This window comes from Amphiprion ocellaris, chromosome 10 (assembly GCF_022539595.1).
Source record: "Amphiprion ocellaris isolate individual 3 ecotype Okinawa chromosome 10, ASM2253959v1, whole genome shotgun sequence".
Taxonomy (NCBI): domain Eukaryota; kingdom Metazoa; phylum Chordata; class Actinopteri; family Pomacentridae; genus Amphiprion; species Amphiprion ocellaris.
In genome coordinates this window covers 2,969,056-2,987,666 of record NC_072775.1, presented here as the reverse complement: position 1 = coordinate 2,987,666, position 18,611 = coordinate 2,969,056, and the positions used below count along the sequence as shown (strand labels likewise).

The following is an 18,611-nucleotide window of genomic DNA, read 5'->3' as shown; positions in this document are numbered from 1 at the left end:
CAACAACCCCCACACCTCTCCATGACAACAGCAGTACCTGATGCCAGTTTCCACCCTCAGCAGGACAATCCACCCCGACACACCACAAAAACTGCTCAGGAGAACCAGGGGAACATGACAGAGCTGAGATGTTCACCCGGTGTCAAGAAAATTCTTCAGTGGAGTCCTGACTTCTCCAAATTAACCCTGCTGCTGTCTTCATTTACGGGCACCAATATTTTTTGGTGCCCGTAAAAAAATCTGTTTGTGAATGTTCTTAAGAAACATTTTTAACATTTCTTTTTTCCACCAAAATTTTTTTTCCACCAATAAATGTGTCCTTCAGAGAGAATTATAATTTGGCACTAATTATCTTCAAATAACTTATTTCAATTAACCCTCCTGTTGTCTTCATTTACGGGCACCAAAAAAATATTGTTTCCTTGTCTGAAAAAAATTCAGCAAAAAGTTCCCCAAATATCTGAAAATTTGCAAAACCTTCAGGAAGAAAATTCCAATAATTCCTTAAAAGTTTCTCTTAATAGTTTTTTTTTTTTTTTTTTTAAATCCCCCAAATTTGGCAGGAAAATTCTTGTAATTCTTCTCAGATCCAGATGTTACTGAGCATCTGTGGGGGGATCCAGGACAATCCCGACTAGGTAGGTCCCACCCTGCAACCCACAGGACCCACAGAGTCCACTTACCATCCTGGTACCACAGGTTCTGGTTCCATGCTGTGAGGTGATGGTGCCAACAATCAAGCCACCATGCAGCCCCAAACATGAAATATTAAAACTGATTAGTCTAATTATTGGTCTTTGCAGGGCTTTAGGAGGCAGCTGAAACCTGATTCAAATGGACTTCTAGGACCTTCTAGTCTCCACACATATAGTCGGAAACAGCTGGCAGTTCTAAAAAAACATTTTTAAGTTATATTTGGATGAATTGCTGGGAAATAATCACTCAAGCCTGCATGGCTGAAAATAATCCTCAGAAATGACTATTTATTCTTGCTAAAGTAACATTTGCTTGAAGAAAAAATAGAGCTATTGTCAGAAATTGAGGCCATTTTATAAACTGAAGCAATACATACTGAAATATAGGAAATAATGGGACGCAGTGTTGATTTCTTTTTATGGAACTTGTTGACAGCAAATAAAAAATAGAACATCAGCATCTTTCCTCGTCTGTTTGTGATGAACTTATTTTAGTTTCAGATTCTCCTTCTTCTAATCATCCTTCATGTCTATTTCTGCTGATGTTGAATTATTTCTTTCACACAAGTATCTCTAGAGTGCACACATCTCCTCATCATTAAAGTAGAGAAATGCTTTCAAACCATCTATTCTTTAACCTCTAATTTTCCATACGTCAGTCTGACTCCATCTGCAGAGAACGACGGCTCTACATCTGTTCTAGGAATGACTTTTAGCATTTATTGATCACTTATTAAATCAGGACGAGCACAGAGCAAACATCTCTGACCTGATCTATGAACAGTGCAGGATGCTTTCCGTTAATCTCAGTGAGATCTGTCCATCTGTGAAGCTCCAACTGCAGCAGAATGGATGAAACTCATGGATTAACTCCATCATCGTCACCAGCCGCTTTCAGTTCACCCAATGTCATCTCATTGTTTTCATTCTTCGTCTCTCATTTCTTACTTTATCAACTTGGGAAATGCTGTATATTTCTGGAATATTTAAGTGTATGTGCAGACATAATATATGAATATCTACATGTGCATATATTTACAGAGCTAGAACTGGTTTGTAATAAGCCGTCTCTAAATTCATGATAATTTCCTCATTCTTTTCTTTGAATGTGTACTTCAGAGAGAAATGTAATTTGGCACTAATTATTTTCAAATAATTTATTTCAATTAACCCTCCTGTTGTTCTCATTTACAGGCACCAAAAAATTCTGTTTCCTGTCTGAAAAAAGCCAAAAATTCAGCAAAAAAATTCCCCAAATTTCTGAAAATTTGCAAAATCTTCAGGAAGAAAATTCCAATAATTCCTTAAAAGTTTCCCTTAAAAGTTTTATTTTTAAAAAAATCCCCCAAATTTGGCAAGAAAATATTTTCAAAAAATGATTAAAAATCTTCCCAAAAAATCCTAAAAATATCTAAAAAAAAAAAAAAAAAACTATCTAGAGTGAATTTTGCTGGATTTTGGTTGATTTTTATGTGAACGTTCCTAAAGAAAATATTAGAAGTTTTGCTGATATATATGTAATCACTTTAGATATTTTTAGGATTTTTTTGGAAGATTTTTACTCATTTTTTTGAAAATATTTACAAGAATTTTCTTCCCAAATTTGGGGGATTTTTTTTTTTTAAATGAAATTTTTAAGGGAAACTTTTCACAACAGGAGGACTAATATCATGTTTCATGTTGAGGCTGAGGGGCTGAACAGTGGATAAGTGGTTAGCTCTGTCTCCTCACAGCTAGAAGATCCCCGGTTCGTGTCCCAGCCTTCCTGGGGTCTTTCTGCATGGAGTTTCCATGTTCTCCTGTACATGTGTGGTTGCATGTAAATGAGGACAACAGGAGGATTAAAGTAACTGAATAAAAGTACAGACAGTAGAATCATTTGATGCTCTGATGTGGGAATATTTGTGATCTTCTGGGTCAGATTTCATCTCTGTGGTTTCTTCTATGGTTCTAACTCCTCTTGTCTTCATAATCTCATGTTTTATGCAGCAGCAGGAGTCCTGTTCTGAGTTTGCTGTAAGCGTGGAGACTCAGAGTCCTCAGACCGGAAGGCTGATCCCGGTCCCGTGCCGGTAGAGTCCCGTTAATTATCGCTGCCTTCAGCTCTACCGGGAAACTCGGGGGCGTTAAGACCCAGCAGAGGTCCACCAGTGAACATCTGTCGCCTCGGTCTCCTCTGGATGAAACGCTGCTGGACTCCGCGCTGAAGACACAGCGGCGGCGGAGGTGCTGGTGGAGAGGAGCGGGGACCGGAGGACCGGGAACCGGGGGAAGATGACCGAGAGCGGAGCGGGACGCAGCGAGCAGAGACCATGAAGACCCCCATGGTAAAGGTCCCCGCCGTGCAGCCCGCTGCCAAATCCAGGCATTGTTCTGTCCCCAGAACGCTGCTGTGTGCGTGAGTGCGTGAGTGCGTGAGTGCGTGTGCGCGTGTGCGTGTGCGCGCCGTGTCGGATCAAAAGATTAGGACGTGAACAATGGACCTCCAGCTGCTCCGTTAAAGCTCCTCTCCAGGATCGCAGCGCTGCGTTCTGCTTCTCTAAGCCTGATGCTCGTTCTCCTCCAGGTTTTACCTGAAAAGTGCAGCAGATCTCACTGCTCCGGGAGTTCATTAGTGTTAACGGACAGCTGTTTTATTTTAAAATGTCGTCTCATATCTGATAAAAAGTGCTGCTTTTCTTATCAGTCCGCGATTTGGTGCGAATGTTTCAGAAGTGATTCATCTTTTCAACTTGTCTCCACTTCTTTTTACAGTCTTTCTCTAGTGGTTTTGCATCGTTCCGTCGTCATTCTGCATCTTTTTGTAGTCGTTTTGCATCTCTTTAGTCATTTTTGCATTTCTGTATATTAATTATCAGTCTTTCTCTTATAAATCTGCATCTTCTGCACATATTTTGCAAATCGCTGCACTATTTTTACATCTCTTTGGCCGTTTTTTGCACCTCTGTACACTAATCTTGAGTCTTTCTCTTCTTAATTTACATCTTTCTGTTCATATTTTGCATGTCTTTATTAATTTTTGGCATCTCTAATTTTGAGTGTTTCTTTTCTAAATGTGCATCTGTGTGTGTCTCTTTAGTCATTTTACATTTCTTCGCTGTCATTTTGCATCTCTGTAGTCATTTTTGTGTCTCTGTTCGTTTTGCATCTCCTATTTTTTGCATTTCTCTGTCCTCATTTTGCACCTCTTTGCTCATTCTACACCCCTCCATTGTCATTTTTCATGTCTTTCTACTCATTTTGTGGTTTTTTTCCCAATCATTTTGCATCTCTTTGCACTGATTTTGCATTTCTTAATACTCATTATGCACCCCTCTACTCATTTTGCATGCCTCTATTGTAATTTTGCTGGTCCCTCTCGTCATTTTTCATTTCTACCAATTTTGCATTTCTCTGTACTCACTTGGTGTCTCTATATTCCTTTTGCATCCCTTTATTGTCATTTTGCATATTTCTGTATAAATTTGTGTTTCTCTACTCATTTTGTGTCTCTCTGTGCTTATATTGCATCTCTTTACTCATTTTACATCCCTCCACTGTCATTTTTCTGCTCATTTGGCATCTCTTTGTCATAATTTTGGATCTTTCTTCTCTCATTTAGTCTGTCTTTGTACTTAATTTGCATTCCTTTATACTCATTTTATCTCCCTACTCAGTTATTTTGCATCCCTCCATTCTAATTTTGCATCTCTTGCTTATTTTGCGTTTCTGTCTCTGTAATCCATTTGCATCTCTTCATTGTCATTTTGCACCTATCTGTAGTCATTTTGCGTATTTCTGTATATTTTTTGTATCTCTACTTATTTTGCATCTCTGTATTCATTTTACATCTCTCTCTACTAAATGTACATCTGTACATATTTTGCATCTCTGTAATCTTTTTTTGCATCCCTTCATTGTCATTTGGCATATTTATGTGTCTATTTTGCTGCTGTCTCTGCTCATTCTGTGTTTCTTTGTACTTATTTTGCATCTCTACTAATTTTGCATCCCTCCATTGTCTTCATTTTGCATCAGTATGTGATCATTTTGCTTTTCTACTCCTTTATTTGCACCTCTCTCCTCATTTTGTCTCCGATTGTACTAATTCTGTGTCTCTCTCCACTAATTGTGTCTCTCTTTGTAGTCATTTTCCTTTTGTCTACTCATTTTGTATCCCTCTACTGTGACTTTGCTCCGTTCTTTAGTCATTTTGTGTCTCTGTCGTCATTTTTTGCTCTTTCTTTTCTGCATGCAGAGTGGCGAGGCTGTGGTCTTACATTAGGTCAATGGAAGCTGCGTTTTTAGCTTTAACAGTGGTGAGTTTTGTCCTCTAGCTGCAGCCTAAACTCCGTCCGGTGCAACAGGGCTAATCTGTGGGCATCTGCTTGTGTCTCTGTGTCAGCGCCATGGGGTAGCCGTGCTCCTCGTGCTCCTCCTGTGCGCCAGCCTCTTCCTGGTCTACAACGGCAGCTTCAACGGCGCCTCCAGGGACGCCAACGACACGCGCATCCGGCAGCATGAGCAGCAGCGGCGGCCCACCGAGGCCTCGGTCCGGGTGGCCAAGCCTCACCCACCGCCGCTGCAGGGATACAGCGGCATCATCGACCATAAGGTAAGCAGATGTGGAGCAGATGTGGAGCAGACAGAGGGCTTCACATGCAGCAGAGCCAGGTTCACTTCTGATGCTTTTCCATAAATGCCTACTGGGATTGTGAGGTTTTCCATCAGGACGTAGTTCCTGGTACCAGGTTCTATTTTAGTACCTACTGGGCCGGGGTTCCCAGCGAGCTGAGTGGAGCCGATAATGTGACGTCTACAGAGTGCAGGCCACTGATTGGACAGGGAGTGACGACACACCAGACCTGTACTGTGGACGAATGAAGACTTTCCTGTCTTTGGTGGCGGACCAAAGAATACAGACAAAGTTTATCAGGAGATCTCTGAGCGGACGGCAGACCACGGATACAGCAGGATGATGAAGCAGTGAAAGAAATTAAAAATAGATTATCACAGTGAAACTTCTGATGTCCACATTCTCAACATTTTTGGGAAATCTTTGAACATTTTTTTTATTGGAAAAAAAGAAATGTTATAAAAAATGTTTCTTAAGAACATTCACATAAAAATCAAACAAAATCCAGTGAATTTCGCTGGATTTTGGTTGATTTTTCTTCTTAAGAAAACATGAGAAGTTTTACTGATATATATGGAATCACTTTAGATATTTTTAGGATTTTTTGGAAGATTTTTACTCATTTTTTGAAAATATTTACAAGAATTTTCTTGCCAAATTTTGGGGATTTTTTTTTTTTTAAATAAAACTTTTAAGGGAAACTTTTAAGGAATTATTGGAATTTTCTTCCTGAAGGTTTTGCAAATTTTCAGAAATTTGGGGATTTTTTAAAAATAAAACTTTTAAGGGAAACTTTTAAGGAATCATTGGAATTTTCTTCCTGAAGGTTTTGCAAATTTTCAGAAATTTGGGGCAATTTTTTTTGCTGATTTTTTTTGGATTTTTTTCAGACAAAGAAACAGTATTTTTTGGTGCCCATAAATGAGGACAACAGGAAGGTTAAGGCACTCAGTTGTAATGGAAAACGCCGTAAACCGAGCCGAGTAGGCGCTGGTGTGTCATTAGGAGGCTGATTCTGCTTCCTCCACCTGCAGCACATGAATACACCCTCTAATGACCAGCACTCCTCTATCTGCAGCTCTTTAGAGGGAGAGCCTCCCCTCCGTCATTTATCTCCATTTTCTGCAGCACATTGCTCCACACTCAATACCCACCTGTCGGTCCCAATAACAGCTCAGCTCCGGACGAAATCCTCGGCTGCATTCTGAGCTCTAATTGATAAACCCAGGAGACCTGCAGAGAGGTGAACCCTGACGTCACTGAAGGTGAATCGACTTCCACGTGTTTACCAGCAGAAAACAATCAATGTGAGGAGTAGGAGTGAAGCTTCTGCAAGTAAAGCAGACCTGATCACAGTGTGGAGGCTTTTCCAGAGATCTGAGGAGGCAGTTAGCGTCTCAGAGGGGCTGATCTGTGGAGATATCTGCACGTACTGGATTTAAGAGGTTTAAAATCTGGAGAGTTCTGGCTGAACTCGTGAACAGATCGGTCTGTGGTCTCTGACATGTAGAAACCCTTTAATGCTCAGGAGACGTTCTGGTGGACATGTTTGTCTGGAGGCGATTTGCCTCCTTGTTTTCTTTATGTCTCCCTGAGGTCACTTTGTCTCTTTGTAGACATTTTGCATCTCTCTGTACTCTTTTAGCATCTCTTTGTAGTCAGTTTGCACCTCTGGAGTCATTGTGCATCTCCTTGTAATGACTTTGCATCCCTCCAGTCATTTTGTGTCTCTTTTGTAGTCGTTTTGTTTTTCTCTGTAGACATTTTGCTTTTTTATATACCCATTTTGCATCTCTCTGTATTGATTTTGCATCTGTTTGAATTAATTTTATGTCTGTCTCTATTAATTTGACATCTCTCTGTCGTCATTTGTGATCTCTCTATACTCATTTTGCATCTTTATATATTAATTTAATGTCTGTCTTTATTAATTTGACATCTCTCTGCAGTCATTTTTGATCTCTCTATACTAATTTAACATATTTTTATACTCATTTTGCATCTCTACACTAATTTTGTGTCTCTATAGTCATTTATCATCCCTCCATTGCTTCTCCGTTGGCATTTTGCATCTCTGTGTACTCATTTTGCCTCCCTCCATTATTATTTTGCATTTCTTTAGTCACTTTTGCGTCTCTGTGCTGGTTATCCATCTTTCTGGAAGCATTTTGTGTCTCTACATTGTCATTTTGCATCTCTCTTTAGTCATTTTACATCTCTCTGTTCCTATTTGTCTGTATATTTGTATGTTGCTGTACTCGTTTTGCGTCTCTGTGCTGATTTTGCGTCTCCTTGTAGGAGATTTGTGTCTGTGTTGTCATTTCGGGTGCCTCCAGTCTAACTTTAGTCTTACTTCTGCAGCCCTTTAGCGATCCTCTGCAGTTCCTTTGTGTTCCATTAGTGGTGTGATTGACTTTACAATAAGAACCGCCACTTGTCGGGCCCCTGAGCTTCAGTCCGGTCGGCTCGTCGGCTGAGCTTCTGTGGCAGGACTGAAGACACCCTGACTGATGGGACGATTCATGCTGTCATCTCTGCTGGCTGCTGGAAAACATGTATTAAGTCATCAGATTTGAAGAGTCACTTAATCTTGTGACAAAGTAATGGAGATCGGCAGCACCATTATTCACTAAAAGAAATATGACCGGGATAGAAACCAACAAGTGGAAAGCTCTAATGTTGACTGAAAAGTTCAGCTGCTCGTCTTACATTTCCCGTTTCTAGCTGCTCACATCTACAGGAAATACACGCTGTTGTCTTCTGTAGTATTTCTGGAGCATTTATGGTTTTCAGAGAGCTGACAGGAAATGAGCAGAGATAGATAAGTGCAGCAGAAGCCTCTGGTCGGACACTGAAAGAGCTTTTACAGCATGTTTGGCTGCCAAGGATCCTCAGAAACAGAGTTCATTTTGTTGAGTCCTCAGATCCTTCCAGTGTCGTTAGAGGGTTCAGACGTCCAGGTTTTGGGACAAGTTGGACGAAAGCAGACAGCTGGACGACATTTAAGGAGGTGCCTCGATACAGGAAGTGAATGCAGCATGAACCAAAACTACATTCACTTCACCGGTTGTCCTGGTTGCATCTCTCAGTGCTCATTCTGCATCCCTCTGTAGCCTTTAGCATCTGTCTTTATTCATTCTGCATCCCTCTGTAGCCTTTAGCATCTGTCTTTATTCATTCTGCATCCCTCTGTAGCCTTTAGCATCTGTCTTTATTCATTCTGCATCCCTCTGTAGCCTTTAGCATCTGTCTTTATTCATTCTGCATCCCTCTGTAGCCTTTAGCATCTGTCTTTATTCATTCTGCATCCCTCTGTAGCCTTTAGCATCTGTCTTTATTCATTCTGCATCCCTCTGTAGCCTTTAGCATCTGTCTTTATTCATTCTGCATCCCTCTGTAGCCTTTAGCATCTGTCTTTATTCATTCTGCATCCCTCTGTAGCCTTTAGCATCTGTCTTTATTCATTCTGCATCCCTCTGTAGCCTTTAGCATCTGTCTTTATTCATTCTGCATCCCTCTGTAGCCTTTAGCATCTGTCTTTATTCATTCTGCATCCCTCTGTAGCCTTTAGCATCTGTCTTTATTCATTCTGCATCTCTCTGTCGTCTTTAGCATCTGTGAGTCGTCATTTTTCATTTCTCTCTGTCATTTTGTGTCTCTCTGTAGTTATTTTGCATCCCCATTTAATCATTTTGCATCTGTCTGTGATCATTTTCTAATCTTTTTTTAACCCTCGTGTCGTCCTGCAGGTCAAAATTGACTCGTTTTGAAGTTTGAAAATGTGGAAAAATATATATTTTCACAGTGAAACTTCTGATGTCCACATTTTCTACATTTTTGGGAAATCTTTGAACATTTTTTGGTGGAAAAAAAGAAATGTTAAAAATGTTTCTTAAGAACATTCACATAAAAATCAACCAAAATCCAGTGAAATTCACTGGATTTTGGTTGATTTTTATGTGAACGATCTTAAAGAAAATATTAGAAGTTTTACTGATATGTATGGAATCACTTTAGATATTTTTAGGATTTTTTGGAAGATTTTTACTCATTTTTGAAAATATTTACAAGAATTTTCTTGCCAAGTTTGAGGGATTTTTTTTAAATAACAATTTTAGGGGAAACTTTTAAGGAATTATTGGAATTTTCTTCCTGAAGGTTTTGCAAATGTTCAGAAATTTGGGGAAATTTTTTGCTGATTTTTTGGATTTTTTTCTGACAAGGAAACAATATTTTTTGGTGCCCATAAATGAAAACAACAGGAGGGCTAATCATTTTGCATCTCTCAGTAGTCATTATGTCTTTCAATGGTCATTTTGCATCTGTTGTCATTTTAAATCTCCCTGTAGTCATTTTGCATCTCTCCATTGTGCCTGTAGTTTTACCTCTGTTGCCTTTTTACATCTCTCGTCTTTTTTGCTTCTAGCCAGTCATTTTGCATCCTTCTTTAGTCACTTGCATCTCTCCACTGTATCTGTATTTCTACATTTACTTTTTCTCTGAGCTCTTCTTTGCATCAAGGTTGTCCTTTTGAATCTCTATAGTCAGGTGATTGATGGTATTTTATCACTGAGGGTCCTCACATGTATACATCCTTAAAAACGTGAGGATTTTTAATGATGTGTTTGTGTCCGTGTGTGATCTGGAGGATGATCCTGGTTTGAAATAAAATCTGAACCTCCAGTTAGTGTGTGACCAGCGGTGTGGTCAATAAGACAGAGGCTGTTTAGCTTTTTGCCTGTGAATGTGAATTATTGCTCAGTGGAGTCATTCAGATCTGGGGATAAATATGGAACGAGTCGGCGCTGTCGTATTTCAGGACGGCTGCCTGGAAAGCCGATATTCAGCCAGCGTGTATGTTTGATTTGATGAGGATTTGTCTGTGATGCGTCAGTAAACCCGGTTACGGATGAGAATTGATTTTCCTCGAGTGAATTGAAGCAGTCGAGCATCATAAGTAAACCACCAATTTATTTTTTCTCCTGGCAATAAACTTATTGACATTTGGGCGACGGGGGACATCATTTGGGGCCGTGGCTCCACTGAGCATCGCTTATGCTCCGTCAGACCTGCTATTATGTCACCCTTCACATTCTCCCACCGCCAGCTGCAATCAATACTTTATGATCTCATGCTCTTTGTGGTAGTACTACAGCAGTGGAACATTATGCAGGAGAGGCTTCACATACTTTACATTCAGTTTTCAGGGCCATGGTGTCCTCCTGCAGTTTGTCTTCCTCATCTTTGCTCGCTGACCTCTCTCCAATATTGATCTTTCCCAGATATCGCCCGGCTGCCATGCAGACTTTAACGCACTCACTTTATCCTCCAGCAGAGGATTAAACTCATCATAGCCACAAACCATTTGGAAATATTCTGCAGACTTCTGGCAAAGATGCTCAAACATTTGCCAGAACATTTAAAAAATGTTTCTCCAGGATTGTTTAAGCCAGAAGTGTTGAACTCATCTTAGTTCAGGTTCCACATTCAGCCCAGTTTGATCTCCACTAGACCGGACCAGTAAAACTGCAGCATAATAACCTGTAAATAACCACAACTCCTAATGGTTCCTTTGTTTTAGTGCAAAATGTTCACATTAAAGGAATTATCTTTTTACAAAACATTATGAACAACTTGAAATTTCTCAAGAAAAATAAATTCAATTTCAGCAACATTCAGCCTCAGTTTATCATTTCCACATTCCAACTTCCAGATCACAGAGTGTCTACAAAGGAACACAACATTTAGTCATCTGGAACTGAACCATAGAGGATTTTACTTATGATTGTAACAACAGAAGTCAGACAAAAAGAAGACAAAAAACAACAAAAACAAGACAAAATAGTACAAAAATGAGACACAAAACAACAAAAATGAGAAAAGAAATGACAAAAAATAAGACAAATGACATGAAACAAAACAAAAAAGAGACAAGAAATTAGACAAAAAAGTTCCAAAGCAACCAAAAAATGGTCAAACCACAAAAATGAGACAAAAAATGACAAAAAGGAAACACAAAACAACAAAACATGAGACAAACGACAAAAGCGAGACAAAAAAAGACCAAAACAAGACAAAATATTACAAAAATGAGACACAAAATCACAAAAACGAGACACGAACCTACAAAAATGAGAAACAAAACAAAAACATGAGACAAACGACAAAAATCAGACAAAAAAAGACAAAAAACAACAAGAACAAGACAATATATTACAAAAACAAGACACAAAGTCACAAAAACGAGACACAAAACAAAAAAATGACCAAAATGAGAGACAAAATGACAAAATAATAGAGTAGCAACACAAGCGAGACAAAAAGGAAACACAAAACAACAAAAACATGAGACAAATGACAAAAATCTGACAAAAAAAGACAACAAAAGCAAGACAAAACATTACAAAAACGAGGCACAAAACAACAAAAGAACAACGAACAATCTAGTATTTTACTTCATGATCAAAACAACTTGTCATGGTCTAGAAATGATTTTAAATTTATAATTTTACTAATTTACAATCTGCAGTTAATGTCTTCTCTGGAATTTTTACACTTTAGGGCCGGATTGGACCCTCTGGAGGACCGCTTTTGGCCCGCGGGCCTCATGTTGGACACCCCTGGTTTAAACTGAAGTGTTTTTGGCCTCTTCCAGACTGTATTTATGCATTTGCAACCCATTAAATCCTCTGTTCGCAGTATTTTCTCTCCAATGCATTTGATTCGGGTCAGAATGAAGGTGATTTATTCAGAGCTGTGCAGCGTTGGAAGGACGGGACTTGAGCTGTGAAGGAGAGCGACAAGATAAGGAAGCAAAGAAAGAAAGTCAGGATGGAGATGAAAAGGGAAAGAAACTCTTGTGGGTAAGGGCAAAGAGAATGAGAGAAGAGGACAAAACCAGGGAAGAGGAAGGACGGAGAGAGTGATAAAAGAGAATATAGGATCCAGGAAAGGTTCAGCCTGGGAGAACAAGACGAGAGAGAAGGAGGAGGCAGAAACCCAATCCCAGAGGCTTTCCTTTCTTCTACAACCATCCTGCTTTTTATTTTCTCAGTGAGCAGGAGGAGGAGGACCACAGGAAACGTCTCGGTGGATTCGGGAGGACGACCGTCTTCCTCTGATTGCCTCCGTCACACCAGAACCACTCTGATATCTGACAGGTGGAGTCCAGGTGATGGAGCAGGTTTGGTGTTTGTCACTGATGTTCTGCACACATATGAACCAGAGACGTCTCCTGCCTCACAACACAGAAGATGGATTTAACCCTCCTGTTGTCTTCATTTACAGGCACCAAAAAATATTGTTTCTTTGTCTGAAAAAAATCCCAAAATTCAGCAAAAAAATCCCCCAAATTTCTGAAAATTTGCAAAACCTTCAGGAAGAAAATTCCAATAATTCCTTAAAAGTTTCCCTTAAAAGTATTATTTTTTTTAAAAAATCCCCAAATTTGGCAAGAAAATCCTTGTAAATATTTTCCAAAAATGAGTAAAAATCTTCCAAAAAAATCCTAAAAATATCTAAAGTGATTCCATATATATCAGTAAAACTTCTAATATTTTCTTTAAGAACATTCACATAAAAATCAACTAAAATCCAGCGATATTCGCTGGATTTTGTAAAACTTTGACAAATTGTTGACATATTTTGTGTCTTTTTGGGCATGTTTCAACAAATATGAACAGATTTTGAGCGATTTTAAGCTATTTCTAACTCATTCCAGATCACGTTCAGATAATTAATTTTTGACAAATATCCACAAACATGGACAAATTTGATTCAGTTTGAATGAATTTCCAATAATTTTGTTCACATTTTTTGTAACTTTTTGACCATTTTAACAATTTTTGGATGAAATATTTTGTCAAAAGATAGTTCATTAAATGTGAACATTTTTGCACTAAAACAAAGGAACCATTGGGAGTTGTGGTTATTTCTAGGTTATGATGCTGTGGTTTTACTGGTCACTGGAGATCAGACTGGGCAGAATGTGGAACCTGAACTAAGATGACTTTGACTTTCCTGCTTTAACCAGGGCAGTGAGCTCACTTTTTTCTGGCTCCTTTTCCATTTATAAACTCGCTCTTCAGTCCCAAATCTGAGATAATTTACCTCCAGACTTGATGCAGTTCCCTCTGGATCCACTGAGCTTTAATGCAGCTCTAGTCTCCAGCACATCTAAACAGGCTTTCATGTGTAAAATCAGAGGCATCCCTCTTTAAAAACAGCCTCTTTGAGGTAAAACTAGACACGAACGTGTTGATGTTCAGCAGATATACGGTCATTTAGCTTTTTAGCATGCTAGCAGCTGCTGATTAGTTAAAGTATTGGTGGGAACGTGAGATGAGGTTTTCAGGTATTTGGTCCAGAACTGGTGATCAAAATTCAGAGGATGGGCAAAATTATTAGGATTTCTGACTACAAGATGACAAACTGACATGAAATTAACCCTCCTGCTGTCTTAATTTACGGACACCAAAAAATATTGTTTCCTTGTCTGAATAAATTCCAAAAATTCAGCAAAAAATTCCCCAAATTTCTGAAAATTTGCAAAACCTTCAGGAAGAAAATTCCAATAATTCTTTAAAAGTTTCCCTTGAAAGTTTTATTTTTTTTTTAAAAAATCCCAAAATTTGGCAAGAAAATTCTTGTAAATATTTTCAAAAGATGAGTAAAAATCTTCCCCAAAAATGCTAAAAATATCTAAAGTGATTCCATATATATCAGTAAAACTTCTAATATTTTCTTTAAGAAAATTCATATAAAAATCGTTTTTTTTGTGAATGTTCTTAAGAAACATTTTTAACATTTCTTTTTTCCACCAAAAAATGTTAAAAGATTTCCCAAAAATGTTGAAAATGTGGACATGAGAAGTTTCACTGTGAAAATATATTTTTTCCACATTTTCAAAGTTTAAAACGGGTCAGTTTTGACCTGCAGGACGACATGAGGGTAAAAGGAATAACCTGAACTTTAGCAGCGACAGTGAGGGGATCTGATGCTCTTTTGGGAAATTTTGCGGGTATGGTTTGGGTTCAGATGTCCCTTTAGATGAGTCTGTGCAAATTAATGCAGATTTGTTCTGAGTGATGACATTTTTCCTATGATGAATGAAGATTTGGTGAGTCTTAAGTTTTGGCCTTCACAGCCACCAGATCTCCACCAAACTGTGTTAGATTTCAGACCTCCAGTGGAGTTTCAGACTCTTGAGATTCAATACCAAGCTGCACTGAAGCTATTGTTGTAGTGCAACACCTTATTAAAACACTTTATGTTGGTTTTTCCTTTAATTTGTCACCCATCTGTGCATGACTGCTGCACATTTCATGACAATCCATGCAGTAGTTGAGTAGATATTTCACTGAAAAGTCGTTGTGGCATCAGAGGGTGAAAGTCTGAAACAAATATCACAACAATCCATTTAGTATTTACAGTTTTTATCCTCCAGCGTGACTAGAAAAAAACAAAAACAATAACAACAACAAAAATAAACCATCCAGCTGAAGACAGTCCCACCGAGGCAACACAATAAATGTACAAAGCTGATTGTTGTGGCTGTGGTGGGACTGGGTTTTGGACGTATCAGGCTGGAATGCTCTCTGACGAGGAACACTTTGCTGCAGGGCATGAAGGAGACGTGACGAGGTTTCCTCCTCCCAGCCACAGCTCTGGTGACAGCTGGAGAAGTGACATGTTTAATATTTCATCTCAGACACACTGCAAAATCTCAAAATCTTACCAAGTCTGTTTGTTTTATTTTTAGTCAAAATGTCTCATCCCACTTGATTTGAGATAAATTCACTTAACAAGAGACATTTCAGCAGATGGAGGGACTTGTTTTAAGACAATGCATCTTAAATATCTTGTTCAGTCAAACAATCGTGAAATGATCTTGTTTTGAGTTGAATTTTACCAGATACAAGGGTCATTTTACTTTTCATACATTTTTCCAGCTGAGGTGTTGTTTGTAGAAGTTACACAATCTGGATTTAACAAATAAACTTCACTTGATTCAAGTAAATGCGTTTTATTGGAAAATCACCAATTAGTTCATATCATCAAGTTTGCTAATGTGTTGCTGCAAATTCAAAAATAAATAGTTGACTTCAGTACTAGACTTGTCTACATGGTGTAGAGTTATTTATAAATGAGGGAGGAAGAACCACGGTCATATTTACAACTAATGTATTTTCAACCAACTGTATGCAGATGGATGTTTTAAAATGCTGAAATCACACTTTTTAATCTGGTTTCAAAGACAAGCTGGTCTTAAATCTAGAGTCATGTCACTGTTATACAACCTAAAATAAGTAAAATACATCTTAAACTTTGTACTCAGCATGAATGTTTAAAAAGCAAATGTCTACTTTTGAGTTAAAAACAGCTGCTTTACCCTAAAACACAACACCTCCAAATGCTGTCAACACACGACTAAATATTAGGATTTCTAGCTAACTGTAAGAAGACACATCTCAAAATGTTTCAGTTAATCTTTGTAATCTTATTTCAAGTACCAGATGGTCTTAAATCTAGAGCAGTGCTGCTATAATACAACTCAACTTAAGTTTAATGCATCTCAAATTAGGAGGTTACATGAAAAATTACTATTTTTTAAGCATATCTGACTGATTTTAAGACACCTAAACTTAACAATCCTGGTAAAATAGAGCTTCAAATAAATTTTCCCAGCTGATTTTAAGATTTCAATATTCTAAATATCATATCTTATTTCAAGAAATCTTACCAAGACACTTTTCACTTGTTCTACTGGCAGATTTTTTCATGTATTTCAAGGTAAAAGTTCCTTGAAATACGTTTATTTTCTTGTTTTGAGAGAGGCATTTTTTCCAGTGCAGACACATCTTCTACGGCTTTCTGTGAGCGACGGAGCCGTTTTTCACTCTTCATTAGGATTTTATTCTCCAATCAGCCAGCTGGAGACGAACACAAAACTCCCCAATTAGGCTGTTCTGGCCAAAGACTCTGCATCATCTAATGCGAACTAACAGTGTTTGTGAAGTCTGCAGGGCTGAGTGTGTACAAGCAGCAGCGTGTGTGTGTGTGTGTGTGTGTGTGTGTGAGAGGTCTGTCTTTGTAGCATTTTTTTAGTTTTTAAATTACAAACTGAACAGAACATTAGTGACAGATAACTGCTATTTTTGTGCTCAGACCTTGTTGGAATACTAAAAGCGCTGCATTGTGACTGAAGAGGGAAGAATCGTGGTGTCGTTCTGCCACAGTGGTCCCAATTGGAGCAAAGTCTTGGATTTCAACTTATCTCCAGTGCATTCTGCTGCCACCAAACACAACACAGCTCCGGGCTCCTTCTAGCTCCGGCCTGGAAAGCAATTACGGGTGAAGGGTGGGAGGAGCAGCCTCTCGATAAGCGTTCCCTCGGCAGGGTTTCTTCCACTCACTGCCTGCCGGGAATCACTGGTGGAGTTCTACATTAGCAGCACAAAGGGAGATTTCTGGAGGCTGGTGTCAGGAGCTGAATGGTGATTTCATGTGTTTAACCTTTGGAGCTCTGGTGGTGGATGGGTTCTCCTCATTCAGGCCAGCTTCAGTCGTTGGCGATGATGCAGAAGAAGATCAACTCCGTTTTATAGATAATGGTAGACTATCTTCACTTTCTCTAGATTTGCTGCTTTGTCATTTTTGACTCCCTTGTGTCCCCAGCTTGCTACGCTGTACGACATGAATCTAATAATCTTTGGGCACGATGTGAAGTTTGCTCTGTGCAGATCCATGAAAACTAAACACCTGCAGCATAAACAGGGCTCCTACAATCACAGGGAAACTAGCCAAACACGAAAATCTTTGAACATTTTTTGGTGGAAAAAAAGAAATTCTAAAAATGTTTCTTAAGAACGTTCACACAAAAAAATCAACCAAAATCCAGTAAATTTTGCTGGATTTTGGTTGATTTTTTTGTGAATTTTCTTAAAGAAAATATTAGAAGTTTTACTGATATATATGGAATCACTTTAGATATTTTTAGGATTTTTTTGAAAGATTTTTTTACTCATTATTTGAAAATATTTCCAAAAATTTTCTTGCCAAATTTGAGGGATTTTTTTAAAATAAAACTTTTAAGGGAAACTTTTAAGGAATTATTGGAATTTTCTTCCTGAAGGTTTTGCAAATTTTCAGAAATTTGTAGAGTTTTTTTGCTGAAGTTTTGGATTTTTTTTTCAGATAAGGAAACAATATTTTTTGGTGCCTGTAAATGAGGACAGCAGGAGGGTTAAAGTCCCTCTTCAGAACATCACTGTACCTGAAACGAGGTCTGCCTCTTCCAGAACCCTGTGAAGGATCTGTCGAGGCGTTCTGTGCTCAGACCACCACAGACGGCTGAATTTCTGATGACAGGGATGGGAATTGGTGACATCAAATGAAGTCTCATTCATCATTTTGTCTTTCTATGTCACACCAAAGGATAGCTCTCAGATTCCTTGTGTGAAGGCGTTCAGTCGGTCTTCTTGGCGTCGGCATGTTGTCCATCAGTACAGCGGTCTGTGGTTTGGGAATCACTGGTGTAGTTCTACATTAGCAGCATAAAGGGAGATTTCTGGAGGCTCATGTCAAGAGCTGAATGGTGATTTCATGCTTGTGGTGTTGTAACCTTTGGAGCTCTGGAAACCGGTGGATCGGTTCTCCTCATTTGGCCCCTGAGAGACCCGTGGAGGATCTGAAAAGGTTAAAGTCTGATAAATGGATGATACCTTTTGGCACAACGTCTGGAGATGGATGACGGCTGCTGCTGCTGCCTTCCCCTCCGTTGAGAGTAAATGCGAGATGATGGCTGGAGAGAAGCATCACAATAAAAGCCGGTTTCTTTGCTTTTCCATGGCGTGGCTCAGCCGGCGGCATTACTCAGCTCTTTAGGCTGATTAATGAGCGTGGCCTCCATTGTGGGAGAGGAATGATCAAACTGTTATTTGTATTTCGGTGTAATCTCCTTCTGTACGCCACGAGCATTTCTCCTCCAGATTAGAAACATATTGGATGCCAGGGTTATTAATTATGGAGACCTGGGGTTTGCCAGAACTGTCTGCTTCTCGACCAGAGTTAGAGTAAAGCAACACAAATGTGCTGAAGTCTGGTTCTTTTTTCTTTATAACAAGAAGTGACAAAGCAAAAAGTTGTAGAAGAAACTCCACCATGGAGCCATGAAGCATTACTCGATTTTAAAACGTAACTGTAGTTTGAAACAATGCAATTAGCAAATAAGAAAGGCAGCAATTAAGGATATATGAGCTCTTCAATAATTACACTCAAGCTGTAGCTCAGTTTTATTTCAT

At 38.9% G+C, this 18,611-nt stretch overlaps 1 protein-coding gene across 1 annotated transcript in view; it reads left to right on the top strand.

Moving 5' to 3' along the window:
• Positions 1–2,759: 2,759 nt before the first annotated feature.
• st6galnac5a (ST6 (alpha-N-acetyl-neuraminyl-2,3-beta-galactosyl-1,3)-N-acetylgalactosaminide alpha-2,6-sialyltransferase 5a) overlaps positions 2,760–18,611 on the top strand; it is a 95,377-nt gene continuing 79,525 nt past the window's right edge. Inside the window, exons 1-2 of the mRNA XM_055014587.1 lie at positions 2,760–3,022; positions 5,080–5,289. Coding sequence (XP_054870562.1) covers positions 3,008–3,022; positions 5,080–5,289 — 225 coding nt within the window. The 5' untranslated portion in view covers positions 2,760–3,007. The remainder of the gene's footprint in view (positions 3,023–5,079; positions 5,290–18,611) is intronic.